General features: G+C 46.3%; 1 protein-coding gene across 1 annotated transcript in view; it reads left to right on the top strand.

Annotated features, from left to right (window-relative positions):
• Positions 1 to 41: 41 nt before the first annotated feature.
• The window catches only part of LOC142383985 (transient receptor potential cation channel subfamily M member 1-like), a 40007-nt gene continuing 24010 nt past the window's right edge, over positions 42 to 16038 (top strand). Inside the window, exons 1-10 of the mRNA XM_075469877.1 lie at positions 42 to 125; positions 2694 to 2770; positions 3447 to 3639; positions 4134 to 4347; positions 5143 to 5267; positions 7466 to 7637; positions 8388 to 8562; positions 8654 to 8777; positions 15671 to 15743; positions 15816 to 15916. Coding sequence (XP_075325992.1) covers positions 42 to 125; positions 2694 to 2770; positions 3447 to 3639; positions 4134 to 4347; positions 5143 to 5267; positions 7466 to 7637; positions 8388 to 8562; positions 8654 to 8777; positions 15671 to 15743; positions 15816 to 15916 — 1338 coding nt within the window. The remainder of the gene's footprint in view (positions 126 to 2693; positions 2771 to 3446; positions 3640 to 4133; positions 4348 to 5142; positions 5268 to 7465; positions 7638 to 8387; positions 8563 to 8653; positions 8778 to 15670; positions 15744 to 15815; positions 15917 to 16038) is intronic.

The raw sequence follows: 16038 nt of genomic DNA, 5'->3' as shown, positions 1-16038 counted from the left end.
CTTGTGAGGATGAAGCTGGACCAAAGCTGAACTTCATCACCATGGACACCAAAGGAAGGAGAGGGACGAACGGATCGTTGAAACGCTCGTCCATCAAACGCAGCGCATCCTCTGGATCTCAGAAGGTAAGACCCAGACTCACCTGACACAGCTTTAACCTTAACTGGGCTGAGGTCCTGTCTGCGGACGGGCTAAGGTCCAAGGTCAGGTTCAGTTGTGGATGGGAAAATGCATTGATAACCACTTAACGAGGCCATTTTGGCGGCCTTATAACTCAGTTGTTTAGAGGCCTTATAGCTCAGCCATAAAGCATAACACAGACCTCATTCAAAGTTTATATGTGACAGGAGACTCTCAGCTTTAACTGAACCAAAGGGTTTGTTGATACATTATACAGCTTTGACACAACGGCAGTTTACGTTTTAGGAAGACTACATCTCAGCTGAGGTGTCTCTCCCACTCTGCTTCTCACTCTAAATTGATACTGCACCAATTCCTCAAACAAATGTCTCTCATGTCCAAAATATCTGCCCAATCTGGACAAATTTTACTTAAAAACGTAGACATTTTGGTCCTCTTTCACACAAAGTCACACTCATTGAGCTCTGCCACACAGATTTCTCACAAATCACCTCTGAACGCAGAGAGTCGGCCCTCCAGCTGACATTCCGCCCATTATAAATGTCTAAAATCATAAAATTCAGGTGAAAAATTATTTTAAAACTGCCATAAAAAACGAGCGACACATAGTATCCGAATTAAAATTACACCGCTGGCTTCTGCCGTCTCTTGGGGTGCTGACGGTTCAAGAATTATTCGGATACGACTTTTACTTTTCGAACAGCGACCGTTTGTTCGAGACAGTCGAGTGCAGTCAAAATTATAGTGCGATTTTTAAGAAGCCATAGTGAGCGTACATGTCAGAGACACAGACAAGCCGCATCTGCTCCTGTTACCGGGGCAACGCCTTGTTAGCCTGCTCTGTTCTAAGACTGCTTATGAGGGCAGAGCCAAGATGGCTGCCCTGTTATAACAGCTTCATGTTATAAATCTGATGCTTTTCTCCTTTAAACTGATAGTGAGGGGAAGTTTGAAAATACCCACAATGCAATGGGAAAATGCATTGAAAAGCACTTAACAAGGCCATTTTGAAAATGCCATAAAAGCTGTATTTTAAACAGGACCTTGATTTAAAAATGACATGACTGTCTACAGCAGACAAGTCTTCTCCATTTTGGGCCTTGCAGAGGTGCAAAATTCAATGGGAAAATTGATTGAAAAGCACTTAACGAGCCCCAAAATGCATTTTGAAAATGCCAAAAAAAGCTGTACCGAACACAGTGAAACAGTCTTTCTGTTGTGGTTGGAAACTGCAGAAACGGTGTTTGGTTCAAACTTTACTGGTTTTAAAATGAACATTTGTAGTCAAATGAATAAAGAACAAGCAGCTCAGAATGTGCTGTAGTGCTTAAATGAATGTACACAGAATAAAGTGAACAGTGAGTCCAGCTGTTCCTGCTGAGAGAAGTTTGTCTCTGAGGTGGAAATGAAAGCCAGAAGATGGAAGTGAACTGAAGACCTGGACTTAGTTTCTGCCGTTCAGACTGTGGTTCAGAGGCTGAAGTTCTGGACTTATTATTTGTTGACCGGCTCCTGTCCTGAATGAAATACTCTTGTGTTAAAACTACTCGGGTCATGAGATTCCCAGAAAGATTAGTTGGACCAGAGTCATGAGACCGGCTCCAACAAAGAGAATTCTGCCTCATGTGCTCGTCACATGAGTCCACTCAGCTGCTTAAACTCCTTCCTGAGCCGCTCAGCTGCACTCAGACTGCAGACAGCCACCGGTCCCCCAGGGGCCGACCAGCCACCGGTCCCCCAGGGGCCGACCAGACACCGGTCCCCCAAGAGCCGACCAGCCACCGGTCCCCCAGGGGCCGACCAGCCACCGGTCCCCCAGGAGCCGACCAGCCACCGGTCCCCCAGGGGCCGACCAGCCACCGGTCCCCCAGGGGCCGACCAGCCACCGGTCCCCCAGGGGCCGACCAGCCACCGGTCCCCCAGGGGCCGACCAGCCACCGGTCCCCCTGCACAGAGCAGGACTCTCACGGTGGTGCACAGTCATTTACGCTGCAGGATTTAAAGCAGCGCCCGGACAGATTTAAAGGGCTGCTGCGTGTGCTCCACCATCAGAGGATTGATTCATAAGGAAATGGAAAGCTTTACTCTCCCAGAAATTAGCTGGATTCATTCAGTCGGGACCAGTTTGGCCTTTATGTGTTTAAGCTGAACATTTTGTGGTGATGAATGAGAACAAATGTTAGCGCCCAGTCTGAGCTGCTTCCTGCAGGTGCACGTTTTCTAACTCCGTTTACACCGTTTTATTTCACCAAACAGATAAAGTGGTTTTGTGTCCTAACAAAGATCTCAAACCAACTTCAGTCATTCTTTATTTACTGTATTTGATTGAAATGGTTTTTATATCTGCTTTTCTTAGCTGCTGACCCAGCTGTGTTGCAGTAACATGAATTAATCCTCAGACATCAACAAATGGGATTTGATCTGAAACCTTCCCTTCACACTGATGTTTGGCATCACTCATATTTAACTGGTTAATCCAGCAGAAAGCCCGGCTGATCAGTGAATAGGTGCTGCAGTGACCTTACGTTCCCTCTTCTTGTTGTGGCTTTCAGGTTCACAGAGCATGGGTCGAGAGAATCTTCCTGAAGAGAGAATGTGTTCAGATCATTCCCAGCAAAGATGCCAGCAGGTACGGACACGTTGGCCCACGTTTAGGAGCAACGACTTAATGCAGCGCTGCGCCTCAGAAAGAAGCTCAAAAACTGTTCAGAAACACTTTGAAAACTACTCCAACAGCTGAGAAACAGGTCAGAGTCCGCAACGGGTCCTGTAACACTGTGTGGAGGCGGGGTGAGCGGTTAATCAGGACGGCGGATCCGCCCCGGAGTCCACTGCTATCTGGGAAACTTGTTGTTTGTATCAAAGAGCAGGAGACATTTTTAATTTAGCTCTTTTCGCACACAGTGGAATCACTGCAGAATTAAGAGTTAAAACTTGTTCTCATATTTTCTCTCTACTGAGCATGGGTGCAGATGGCACATTCCGGACGGGGGGAACACGACCCCCACAGATTCATAGTGACCCAGATCTGCCCCCCCCATCCCGTCCGTACTTAAGGAAGAACGTCGCCGATAAAACCGATGGTTAATATCCCGTTACTTTGACTAATTTACATTGCAGCGTGCATTGAGAGCGCGGCGTTCCAACTGATGCGTTCCAGTTGTACGCGGATTTAAGAATTTCCTAGATCCAAGTCGGATTTTTAATCTGAACCCATGTGAACTCAGACCCGGCTCTGAAAGTCAGATTAATCTCCCCAGCCCTACATAGAAGTCATGCTATAAACAGTGGTTCTTGTCTCTCAGGTGTAGCTGTGGGCAGCTGGTGGCTCAGCACACCCCCGTCCCAACATGGGCCAAAGATGAAGGGGCCCCTCTGGTTCAGCTGGAAGTCCAACCTGCCGAGAGATGGAGCGCTCTCAAACACACCCAAACCTCCCCAACTGATGCCTACGGAGTCCTGGAGTTCCAGGGCGGAGGACACGTCAATAAGGCCATGGTACACTGGAAAAAATCAAAGTCTTACCGAGTACATTTGTCTCATTTCTAGTTCAAATATCTCATTACACTTAATATCAGACACAACTGCCTAACAAGCACCATTTCAGCCAGATATAGGGACTTGTTTTAACACAATACATCTGGAATATCTTTTTAAGTGAAAAAGTCTTGAAAACAAATTGTTTTGAGTCGGATTTCACATGAAATAAGCTTTTTTTTTTAATTTGAAGAGGTTTTTAAGCTAATTTCAAGATCACTTTTATCTCAAAAGTCCTAAATATCACATTTTATTTCAAGAAATCTTGACGAGCCGATTTTCACTAGTTCCATTGGCAGATTATTTTGCTTATTTCAAGCAAAAACGTCTTTTATTTGTTGTTTTTTTACTTATTTTTGGAGGGGCATTTTTTCCAGTGTGCCAGACTGGTTTTAATGGGAGGTTCATGAAGGATATCTGACTGACGCCTTCCTGCTTTCCCCCACCTTCTGCAGTACATCAGGGTCTCCTACGACTCCAAGCCAGACTCCCTGCTCCACCTGATGGTGAAGGACTGGCAGCTGGAGCTCCCCACGCTGCTCATCTCCGTCCACGGAGGCCTCCAGAACTTTGAGCTGCCCCCCAAACTGAAGCAGGTCTTTGGTAAAGGACTGATCAAAGCCGCCGTCACCACCGGCGCCTGGATCTTCACTGGAGGAGTCAGTACAGGTACATCCAGACCCCCCGGGGGTGCATCCAGACCCCCCGGGGGTGCATCCAGACCCCCCGGGTGCATTCAGACCCCCGGGTGCATCCAGTCCCCCGGGTGCATCCAGACCCCCCGGGTGCATCCAGACCCCCCGGGTGCATTCAGACCCCCGGGTACATCCAGTCCCCCGAGTGCATCCAGACCCCCCGGGTGCATTCAGACCCCCGGGTGCATCCAGACCCCCCGGGGGTGCATTCAGACCCCCGGGTGCATCCAGACCCCCGGGTGCATCCAGACCCCCCCGGGTGCATTCAGACCCCCGGGTGCATCCAGACCCCCGGGGGTGCATCCAGACCCCCCGGGTGCATCCAGACCCCCCGGGTGCATTCAGACCCCCCGGGGGTGCATCCAGACCCCCCGGGTGCATTCAGACCCCCCGGGGGTGCATCCAGACCCCCCGGGGGTGCATCCAGACCCCCCGGGTGCATCCAGACCCCCCGGGTGCATTCAGACCCCCGGGTGCATCCAGACCCCCGGGTGCATTCAGTCCCCCGGGTGCATCCAGACCCCCTCCCTTCCATCGGTCTTTACACTGATTTATAAAAATGTTTCCATTCAACCTCTCGGAGGAAAGACAACAGAAAGATTTTCAGAATGTAGAGCTGCTCCTTTAAGAAAGCCTCACTGATTGACAATGAAGTTATTTTGTCCAGAAACTATGACTAAATACACCTTTAAATCATTTTCTGTCCAGTTCAAAACAATAACAGCCAGAAAGTATCTGTACAAACTGGATCTCTGATTCTGTGTTTCAGGAGTGATCCGCCATGTTGGAGATGCCCTGAAAGACCATTCTTCCAAGTCCAGAGGGAAAGTCTGCGCTATCGGCATCGCACCGTGGGGGATCGTCGAGAACAAAGAAGACCTGATTGGGAGAGATGTAAGACAAAGCAAACTGAACAGGGGTAAACCATCCAATCAGTCACGGCTAATGAATCGGACCAATCAGCATTGTTGTTTTTCCATCCAGTGGCCAACCAAATCTTAAGGAAAGTTTATATGTGTCTCTGCATAGAAATGTAATTCACATCTTTAAAATATGCCATTAAAAACATTTGTGGGAACATTATGGTGTCTAAGAATGTAGAGTGTAAACAGTAACTTACCACCTTATCGATCCCAAAGGAGGCTGATTTAAGGCGAGACGCTACAGGTGGATAGGGTAATATTTTAAAATAATAGGTGTCACCATGAAACTTCCTCAGTTGATTACTTATACAAGTATGAAAAAAAAAATGTATTACAAGTTTTAGAAATTTGTATGTTTAATTAGGCATTATCTCATTAAATATGCACAAATTTGCATATATTTCCTGAAGATAGATCTGAACATGTGATAAAGCCAGGTGCAAAATTCTTTTTTCATTTTGTTTACACACAAAGTGAAAAGAAAGTTACAGAGGGATTTCAGGATATCTGCTTTCATTTCCTAGGAAATCAAAATATACTCCCCATAGCCTAAAAAAAACATACATTTTCGCCATATTTTTTCATTATGTCACATAAATCAGGCCAGGAATGATTTATCAACAAATCCTTCTGTAAATATCTTCAGAATACTGCTCAGTGTATAACTGGAATGTTTGGTGTTAGTAGGTGCTCCATAGGCTGAGATATTGATGCTGGAAAAATACAAAAAAATTATTATGGGAGCGGCATTTAAATAGGGGAATTCATTTTGGTAAATTTGGGGGCGAAACGTACTGCTGCGATTAAACAAAATGTGATGAAATAAACATTTTAATTTATGTTTTGAAATGACACATATTGAAGGAGTAGACTGGCCCAAAATCTAAAAATTGACCCCTGCATGAAAAATCCCTGTTTTTGCCCGCCGTGTCTCGCCTTAAAGAGCTTCAGGAAGCATCACTCATGTTCTATCAGACAAATTAGATCCAATCCTTCCCCATGATCACCATCCAGTCAGTGGCGGTTGGTCAATAGAGGGCGCTAGAGCGCCGCCCCTCCCGTGAATCAACCATAACAAATATGAAATTAATTATACATTTGTACATTGCGTTTTTACTCGTGCAGCGGTGTGATAGACTCTGCTGTAGGCTACATGCCACTGCCAGCAACCATTAAATGCTTTCGACTTTAAGCTAGCCTTGCTATTTGCTATTGGATATAAAGCCCTCCTCCAGGTTAAGGGCGCCGGTAACACTGGAGTCTATGAGAGCTAGCAAACTTTTTTACCGCGAACAAGCAGAGGCAGCTTTTCATTGGCGCATGAAAAATTGATTCTAGTTCGCATCTTTGTGCGCCCAGACCAATGGCAGAGTTTTCCATATTTTTAATCTTAACGTGATTGGACAATTCATCGAATCAATCACGTCCATCAAGGAAGCATCCGAGGAAGCGCCGGGCTCTCGGGGAAGAAGACCACAGACAGTAGGATTGCTGCAGAGGTGAGTCTCTGTTGCAGAAATGAGTTGTTGTTCATTTTTCAGTGCAGTCAAATCAAGTCAGCTTTATTTATATAGCACATTTAAAAACATCAGAATTGATCCAGTCTTCTATATTAGTCCTCAAAACATTAGACACACCTACCTTTTAATGTGGTCTTTGTTTTTCCTGAATATTTGTACATTTTGCAATAGAAAAGGAAATTCAGAACCATCATGCCTCCCTACTATTATGTTGTGGTTATGGTATAACATGTGGTCTATTCTAATTACAGTAGCCTATATTTATTTTTCTATTCTATCCCAAAACTCTTTATTTAAGGTCAACAATATCCAAAGTATCTCTCTAATTGTATTAATACTTGAACAATGGTCTAGTTTAGGTGGTTTTTAGAATTTGTGTGTTGTGTTCTGATTGTGAGGTGCTATTTGACCCGTCACGCGCAACTGCGCACCCCAACAAATTGAATCACCAGCCGCCACTGCATCCAGTGCATAATCACATCAGCCTGTAAAAGCATCTGGTGGTGAAGTGTAGGGTTTGGGATGAAGTGAATGAGTCTCTGATGGAGGATGTTTGGGGTGGAGCAAAGATCTGTCTATGAGACTGAGCCTGGAAACAGTTGCTCCATGACACATTGTGACACATTAAAAACACATTGTTGTGTTTCAGGTGACGCGACCCTACCAGACCATGTCCAACCCGCTCAGCAAGCTGTCGGTCCTGAACAGCAGCCACTCGCATTTCATCCTGTGTGACAACGGGACGACGGGGAAGTACGGGGCCGAGGTGCGATCCCGCCGGCAGCTGGAGAAACACATCGCTCTGCAGAAGATCAACACGCGTGAGTCACGTGACCTAGGAAACAGCCAGTCACTGCCGCCGCTCAGACGCCTCGAGGTTCATCAGCCGACGCAGCAAATCGTGTGACCTGTGGGTTTCCCTTTGTCATCCTATGCCTGGAGATGTCTGTGGGGCAGGGACAGCAAAGGGAGGCTCAGCCGCCACCTCTCACGTCAACCACCGAGGAAACAGGAGCCCCCGAGGAGCGCCATACTGTGACCCAAACCATCACAGGGGCAAATAAATAAATGGAAATAACACGAAGCAGCTCAAATCATCAGAGACCCAACCCAACAAATACAATCTATTGGTTTCCTTAGCTAACTTTATTTTTAAATAGCTTTGTATGAATTGGACTAATTTGGAATTTAATTCGCTTAATTTGATTGGATCATGATTGTATAAGAAATAATTGGATTGAATTGTATATTTGAAGTGCCTTGAGATGATATTTGTTGGGAGGGTTAGGGTTAGGCGCTTTATAGACGAAACTGAATTGAATTAAATCACTAAAACCAGCACAGAGACCCAAAGCAGAAACAGGACTTTCCTTGGCGTAATAAAAGAGATATCCATGAAGAAGAAGAAGAAGAAGAAGAAGAAGAAGAGAATAGTTTCCTATGGAACCAGTGATGTGTTTGAGGCGTCCAACCCACCTTCACCCTGATTTGTCCTGGTTTCTTGTCTGATGAAGCTGAAACTTGACCCTAACTTCTGGTGATGTTCTGCCTGGCTCTGTGTTTTTTGTCAGGTCTGGGTCAGGGGGTCCCTGTTGTTTGTCTGATTCTGGAGGGGGGTCCTAACGTCATCTCCATCGTGCTGGAGAGTCTGAACGAGGAGCCTCCGGTCCCGGTTGTGGTCTGCGACGGCAGCGGACGAGCCTCCGACATCATTTCCTTCGCTCACAGATACAGCGAGGAGGACGGGTGAGGACGGGTCTCGCTGTTGGACGTTTGGCTCGGCAGAATCAGGGCACCAGGTGCAGGTTTTCCTTACCGTCCTGTTCCACCTCCACAGGCTGGTGAGCGAGAGCGTCAAAGACCAGCTGCTGGTCACCATCCAGAAAACCTTCAGCTACAGCCGCAGCCAGGCGCAGCAGATCTTCCTCATGGTGACGGAGTGCATGAAGAAGAGGGCTCTGGTAGGTAAACAGGAAGTGCTGTTTGCATCATTCTCTGGTAGGTAAACAGGAAGTGCTGTTTGCATCATTCTCTGGTAGGTAAACAGGAAGTGCTGTTTGCATCATTCTCTGGTAGGTAAACAGGAAGTGCTGTTTGCATCATTCTCTGGCATCAATAAACCTACTGCTCATCCAGAACTCCTCTGGTGTCTGTGTCCTTCTTCATCTCCATCACAGCATGTGTCCACCGACGTCTCATCTGTCCAACTGTTACTGCAACCCTCACATGTAGGAGACATTCAACTGTGTCCACATTTGTGTCCATTTCACCCATAAGATTAATGATTTTTATGGCTCATAAGAAACAAAGTTAGAAGGAAGATATGGGCTTTGTTCGAAACTGCCTATTACATACTTCCATACTCATCGATCAGACAGTATGCAGAGTGTTTACCCACAATGCATTTCGCTCCTGCCCGAGCCGAAATCAGCCGGCCTGAAGCTGATTTCTCTTAAGCTCTAAACTCTGTAAACTTTAGCAACATTTGAAACATTTTCAGACAGAAAGTAGTCGTTTAGATCCCCAACGTGTTGAAAATCTGACAAAATACCGGCTGTTTACAATTTTGTTCCCACGAATTCGGCGCTACTAAAGCTAGCCGCAGTGAGCTAACGCACTTCCTGTTATTTTCACAAAATAAAATACCCGTTGCCTTTTATCATAGGGAAAGCCATTACCATACAATTGGTGCTTTTGTTTTGGAAACAGGAAGTGAACCTACCCTCGTTGTAGCTAGCTTGAAACTGCCGTTTTGACAGGAAATGACGATCGGCGACGTCACGTTACGTTGCATCTTGGGTAGTTTGAGTATGAGTAGTAACCTTATGATGCATACCCAACATTTCGGAGAATCTAGTATGCATCCGGGAACTTAAAAAAAGTTAACGTTAGTAGGAGTAGTGGGAGTAGTATGCGGTTTCGAACACAGCCCCGGGGCCTCATGTACAAAGCGTACGTACGCACAAAATAGTGGCGTACGCACCTTTTCAAGTCAACGATCAGATGTATCAAGAGTGAAAAGACCGTGGAAATGTGCGGTGCCTCACGGCAGCTTCAGGGCTGGCGTACGCACTTTTCTACAGCTGCTGATTCTTTGGCGACACCTAAGGTGATGTTGGGAAACTGTTATAATAAATAAATGTGAAAACAATTAGTCCTCAGACAGTGATGTGCACATTTGAGATACATGAACAATTAATACTGATAAACAATGAACGCACCCATGTGTCTGCAATTACACGAGTGGATATAAAAGCAGCGCAAAGTGGTGCAATGCATTAAAAACAATGGCTGCTTTAGCAGTATTAGAAGACTTTGCAAATGGTGCAATTCGAGAGTGTGTGTTCAGAGACAGAGAGGATTTGCTGGCATATGATGGCGACTGAGTTTTGAGGGAAATCCTCCTGGAACTGTGCGCAGGGCTGCGGCCGGCGTTGGAGCGCAACACCGCGAGGAGCCATGCGCTGCCTGTGCTCACAGGTGATGTGCACACTGGGGTTCCTATAGCAACCGGGGCATCCCAGAGGGAGCTGGCCAACCGATTGGGACTGTGCTAGTCAACCCTGAGCCGAGCCATGCCAGCCGTGTGGGACAGAATTACCCACATCTCAGCCACTTATATCAAATTCCCACAATGCAGTTCAACAGGCCAACATTAAAGCTTAATTTGAAGCGAGAGCCGGTTTTGTAATCGGAGCTATCAACTGCGCACACATTGCTATAAAAGCGCCATCAGATGATGAATTTGTATGTTAACAGGAAACATTTTCATTCGATCGATGCACAGATCATATGTGATGCGTAAATGCAATTAACCAACATTGTGGCGAGGTGCCCTGGTTCAGCGCACCATTCATTCTGAGTAACAGCATGTTGGGAACAGACTACAGGCTGGCACTGTGCGTGATGGCTGGCTTCTTGGTGAGTTACTTTATTCATGTAATTGTCCTAATATTATTCCCTGTGACGCGAATTGAGCACATGCGCCCCCAGTTTCTATCCTGTCTTCACAGCATCATAGTCGGTGGTTAAAGTTAGTTTCTTGCTGTTTTTTGCTGGTTAAACTTCAGCTTAAGATCTTTCTAACAAGCCCCTGATCGTCTCTGTGGGCAAAGAGCAGTGCCACCCATAGTCGGCGGTGGGCAGCCACTCCGATTCACCTCCACCTTAATGTGGGACCACTTCTTCTTCACCTCTGCTTGTGAGGCTTCTCAGACCCCACAGCATTAACAGCCTCAGACTCTCCCACCCACTCCTCTTAGTTTGCTCCTTATGCCGGAGGACAGCGTGCCAAAGAACACATTTTTTCGGGCCCCCACTTCAGAAAGTAACAGCGATATCTCGCTTTCCGTAAAGTTCTCATTTTTTCCTGTCTTATTCATTCTTTTTTCTTTATTTTCTGATCGTGCAGCCAGGGGAATCCCAGGTGCAGGGCTCATTTAAATATGATTTGAGTATTTAAGTGGGGGTGTGGACAGGGAGGAGTCGGGTGCTCCGACATGTGCGCTCAATTCCACGTTGATTGGGATGTACAAACGAAATGTGCTTGGATTGATGCGTGCGCACAGATTCATACATCCAACGTTGGAGGTCATTTGGGTTCCAGCGTACGCCATGTTTCAGTAGGAAATCCAGCAAGCCTTTGTACATGAGGCCCCTGCTCTCTGCTGACGGCTGAAACTGTGGGCGAACCGGGCCTCTGTTGCCCATAGACAGAGCAGCCTTTTCCAGCCACAGATAGCTCGTCCATATTCCCCATTTCTTCCCTGTCAGTGCCTGCAGAGGCTGATCCGTCCTCAGGATCATGGACATAAAGGAGGAAGCAAGAGATAAATGTACATTGGTTTTTTCCCTGTACTTTGTAAGAATCAGCTGGTAAACATGGTGAGCTTTACCTCCAGCTGGGGTCAACCTGATTAAAATGGTTGGACACTCTGTGGGACCATGACATCACTCCAGGCTGAACTCTGCCCTCAGACAGTCAGAGACCTGCTCTTTAACCATAAAGGTTTTACATTTGATGCAACACTGCAGCACTTAGCAGAGATTGTTCCATGAGCATTAATTTAATCCCACAATCCTTCCACACAGCAGACTGCCGTAAATGTAAAACAATCTGAGCATCAAATCACTCAAACTGATCTGCTGTCAGATTAAAACGCTCTGCTGGAGGTTCAGTGTTCCTTCACTGAGCTGAAGTCTGGAGAGAGGAGAGGTCAGAACTCAGACCTGAGGGCCGTTTCACGTAGCAGGTTTAGTGAAAACTCTGAGTAGGTTAACCCTGAAATGAGGGAAACTGAGTTATCCGTTTCACAAAGGGAGGTAACTCAACCCCGAGAAAGAGGGGTAACTCTAGCCTGTTTCACAAAGGGAGGTAACTCACCCAGAGAAAGAGGGGTAACTCTAGCCTGTTTCACAAAGGGAGGTAATTCATCCAGAGAAAGAGGGGTAACTCTAGCCTGTTTCACAAAGAGAGGTAACTCATCCAGAGAAAGAGGGGTAACTCTAGCCTGTTTCACAAAGAGAGGTAACTCAACCCCGAGAAAGAGGGGTAACTCTAGCCTGTTTCACAAAGGGAGGTAACTCACCCAGAGAAAGAGGGGTAACTCTAGCCTGTTTCACAAAGAGAGGTAACTCACCCAGAGAAAGAGGGGTAACTCTAGCCTGTTTCACAAAGAGAGGTAACTCACCCAGAGAAAGAGGGGTAACTCTAGCCTGTTTCACAAAGAGAGGTAACTCAACCAGAGAAAGAGGGGTAACTCTAGCCTGTTTCACAAAGAGAGGTAACTCATCCAGAGAAAGAGGGGTAACTCTAGCCTGTTTCACAAAGAGAGGTAACTCAACCCCGAGAAAGAGGGGTAACTCTAGCCTGTTTCACAAAGGGAGGTAACTCACCCAGAGAAAGAGGGGTAACTCTAGCCTGTTTCACAAAGAGAGGTAACTCACCCAGAGAAAGAGGGGTAACTCTAGCCTGTTTCACAAAGAGAGGTAACTCACCCAGAGAAAGAGGGGTAACTCTAGCCTGTTTCACAAAGAGAGGTAACTCAACCAGAGAAAGAGGGGTAACTCTAGCCTGTTTCACAAATAGAGGTAACTCATCCAGAGAAAGAGGGGTAACTCTAGCCTGTTTCACAAAGAGAGGTAACTCAACCCCGAGAAAGAGGGGTAACTCTAGCCTGTTTCACAAAGGGAGGTAACTCACCCAGAGAAAGAGGGGTAACTCTAGCCTGTTTCACAAAGAGAGGTAACTCACCCAGAGAAAGAGGGGTAACTCTAGCCTGTTTCACAAAGGGAGGTAACTCACCCAGAGAAAGAGGGGTAACTCTAGCCTGTTTCACAAAGAGAGGTAACTCACCCAGAGAAAGAGGGGTAACTCTAGCCTGTTTCACAAAGGGAGGTAACTCACCCAGAGAAAGAGGGGTAACTCTAGCCTGTTTCACAAAGAGAGGTAACTCACCCAGAGAAAGAGGGGTAACTCTAGCCTGTTTCACAAAGAGAGGTAACTCAACCAGAGAAAGAGGGGTAACTCTAGCCTGTTTCACAAAGAGAGGTAACTCATCCAGAGAAAGAGGGGTAACTCTAGCCTGTTTCACAAAGAGAGGTAACTCAACCCCGAGAAAGAGGGGTAACTCTAGCCTGTTTCACAAAGGGAGGTAACTCACCCAGAGAAAGAGGGGTAACTCTAGCCTGTTTCACAAAGAGAGGTAACTCACCCAGAGAAAGAGGGGTAACTCTAACCTGTTTCACAAAGAGAGGTAACTCACCCAGAGAAAGAGGGGTAACTCTAGCCTGTTTCACAAAGAGAGGTAACTCACCCAGAGAAAGAGGGGTAACTCTAGCCTGTTTCACAAAGAGAGGTAACTCACCCAGAGAAAGAGGGGTAACTCTAGCCTGTTTCACAAAGAGAGGTAACTCACCCAGAGAAAGAGGGGTAACTCTAGCCTGTTTCACAAAGAGAGGTAACTCAACCAGAGAAAGAGGGGTAACTCTAGCCTGTTTCACAAAGAGAGGTAACTCATCCAGAGAAAGAGGGGTAACTCTAGCCTGTTTCACAAAGAGAGGTAACTCAACCCCGAGAAAGAGGGGTAACTCTAGCCTGTTTCACAAAGGGAGGTAACTCACCCAGAGAAAGAGGGGTAACTCTAGCCTGTTTCACAAAGAGAGGTAACTCACCCAGAGAAAGAGGGGTAACTCTAGCCTGTTTCACAAAGAGAGGTAACTCACCCAGAGAAAGAGGGGTAACTCTAGCCTGTTTCACAAAGGGAGGTAACTCACCCAGAGAAAGAGGGGTAACTCTAGCCTGTTTCACAAAGAGAGGTAACTCACCCAGAGAAAGAGGGGTAACTCTAGCCTGTTTCACAAAGGGAGGTAACTCACCCAGAGAAAGAGGGGTAACTCTAGCCTGTTTCACAAAGGGAGGTAACTCACCCAGAGAAAGAGGGGTAACTCTAGCCTGTTTCACAAAGAGAGGTAACTCACGCAGAGAAAGAGGGGTAACTCTAGCCTGTTTCACAAAGGGAGGTAACTCACCCAGAGAAAGAGGGGTAACTCTAGCCTGTTTCACAAAGAGAGGTAACTCACCCAGAGAAAGAGGGGTAACTCTAGCCTGTTTCACAAAGAGAGGTAACTCAACCTCACGGTCAGTTACCGTAGTAACAGACTCTCTGAACCTAACCAGGTTTTACTCAGTGAACCAGGAGTTTCTCTCTGTCTCCGCCCTCTTTCAGCCATTTGATTTCCTCATTCATTCAGTCAGCAGAGCGAGTTCTTCTTCTTCTATAAGTCCTTTAGGCACAGCAGGAGGCGACTGTTTCCACCAACATGTCCTTCTGACAACGATCCCGTGGATGAAGGAGCAGCATTACTGCGCAGAGAATTAAATATTCATCAGGAGATGGTTATCAGACCGCATAGATGTTTTTGCATTTACAGATAATTATCTTTTTGAGCGGCACCATCAGAATGTGTTGGGACAAAAGAAAAAAAAGACATAAAAGACAAATAAATATTTGTATGAATAGGCTTAAAACAGACATATATAGGCCTATTATATTTTATAAAGGCACTCGTGTCTTGGGGGTGGACTCCCTCAGCCACTGGCCTCCCGTTAGAGGTGGCGGTGCTGGGCAGCACCCGTTTTACGGGCATCTGCCTTCTTTCTGTTGGCTCAGTAGAAGTCTGTGTTAGTGTAAATAAGCTTAATTATTTAACAGAACATGATATGGATGAGAAGACATTTATGTGTGTGAAAACAGCATTATGTTGGGGATAAAATAACTGCACAGTCAAATAGCCACTTAATATTTACTTTACAGTGTAAAACATGATCAGAATGAGGTACCTCCATGCCGAGGTCTCACCTGTTTGAACAATGTTTTTATATTTCATCTTAAACTGATGCAGAGTGCGCTTCTCCCCCGCGGGATTGCACCTAAATGAAATAAATGAATGGGCTACCATTCAAGCAGTTTCCCTGTAATATTATTGTGATTGTTGAAACTCACCGTATGAGCCCATTAAGATTTCCAAAAAAAATGTAGCCCCGCCTCTTCCCCGTTGCCATGGTGACTCATCGAATCGGGGCTCCATTGATGCTTTTTAAAGTTGTGGCTCTAAACTCACTCAAATCAGCGTTTCTGGAACCGGAAACTCAGAGTTTTCTGTCTCAGAGTAGATCAGCTCAGAGTTCAGTTATACTAAATGAGATATGTTCAAGTCCAGAGAAACCCCCACAGATGCAGGTCCTGTTGGTCTGATCCATGGTCAACGAGTCTCCTCCAGTTTCCTGGAAGCAGCAGCTCTGCCCATCAGGATTCCAGAACTTTTAGAACTGTCCCTTTGTCTGTTTGTGCAGATCACAGTGTTCAGGATGGGCTCAGAGGGCCAGCAGGACATCGAGATGTCCATCCTCACAGCTCTGCTCAAAGGTAACATCAGTATCATGGTTTTCTGCACTAACCCAACAGCAGGAATCTCACCTGGTTGTTCCATGATTTCAGGTACGAACGCTTCAGCGTCGGATCAGCTGAGTTTGGCTCTGGCCTGGAACAGAGTGGACATTGCTCACAGTCAGATCTTTGTGTACGGACTCCACTGGCCCGTGAGTTCTTAGATCAATAAATCCACCTATGAACCTATCAGAATCTATCAGAAAGCTCTGTTGGTCTGTAGAGAACCTTGGCTTGAACAGAGTTACATCAGTCACAGGCCGGTTGTGTTTGA

Source organism: Odontesthes bonariensis, chromosome 1 (assembly GCF_027942865.1).
Source record: "Odontesthes bonariensis isolate fOdoBon6 chromosome 1, fOdoBon6.hap1, whole genome shotgun sequence".
Lineage (NCBI taxonomy): Eukaryota > Metazoa > Chordata > Actinopteri > Atheriniformes > Atherinopsidae > Odontesthes > Odontesthes bonariensis.
This window is presented reverse-complemented; position numbering and strand designations above follow the sequence as displayed.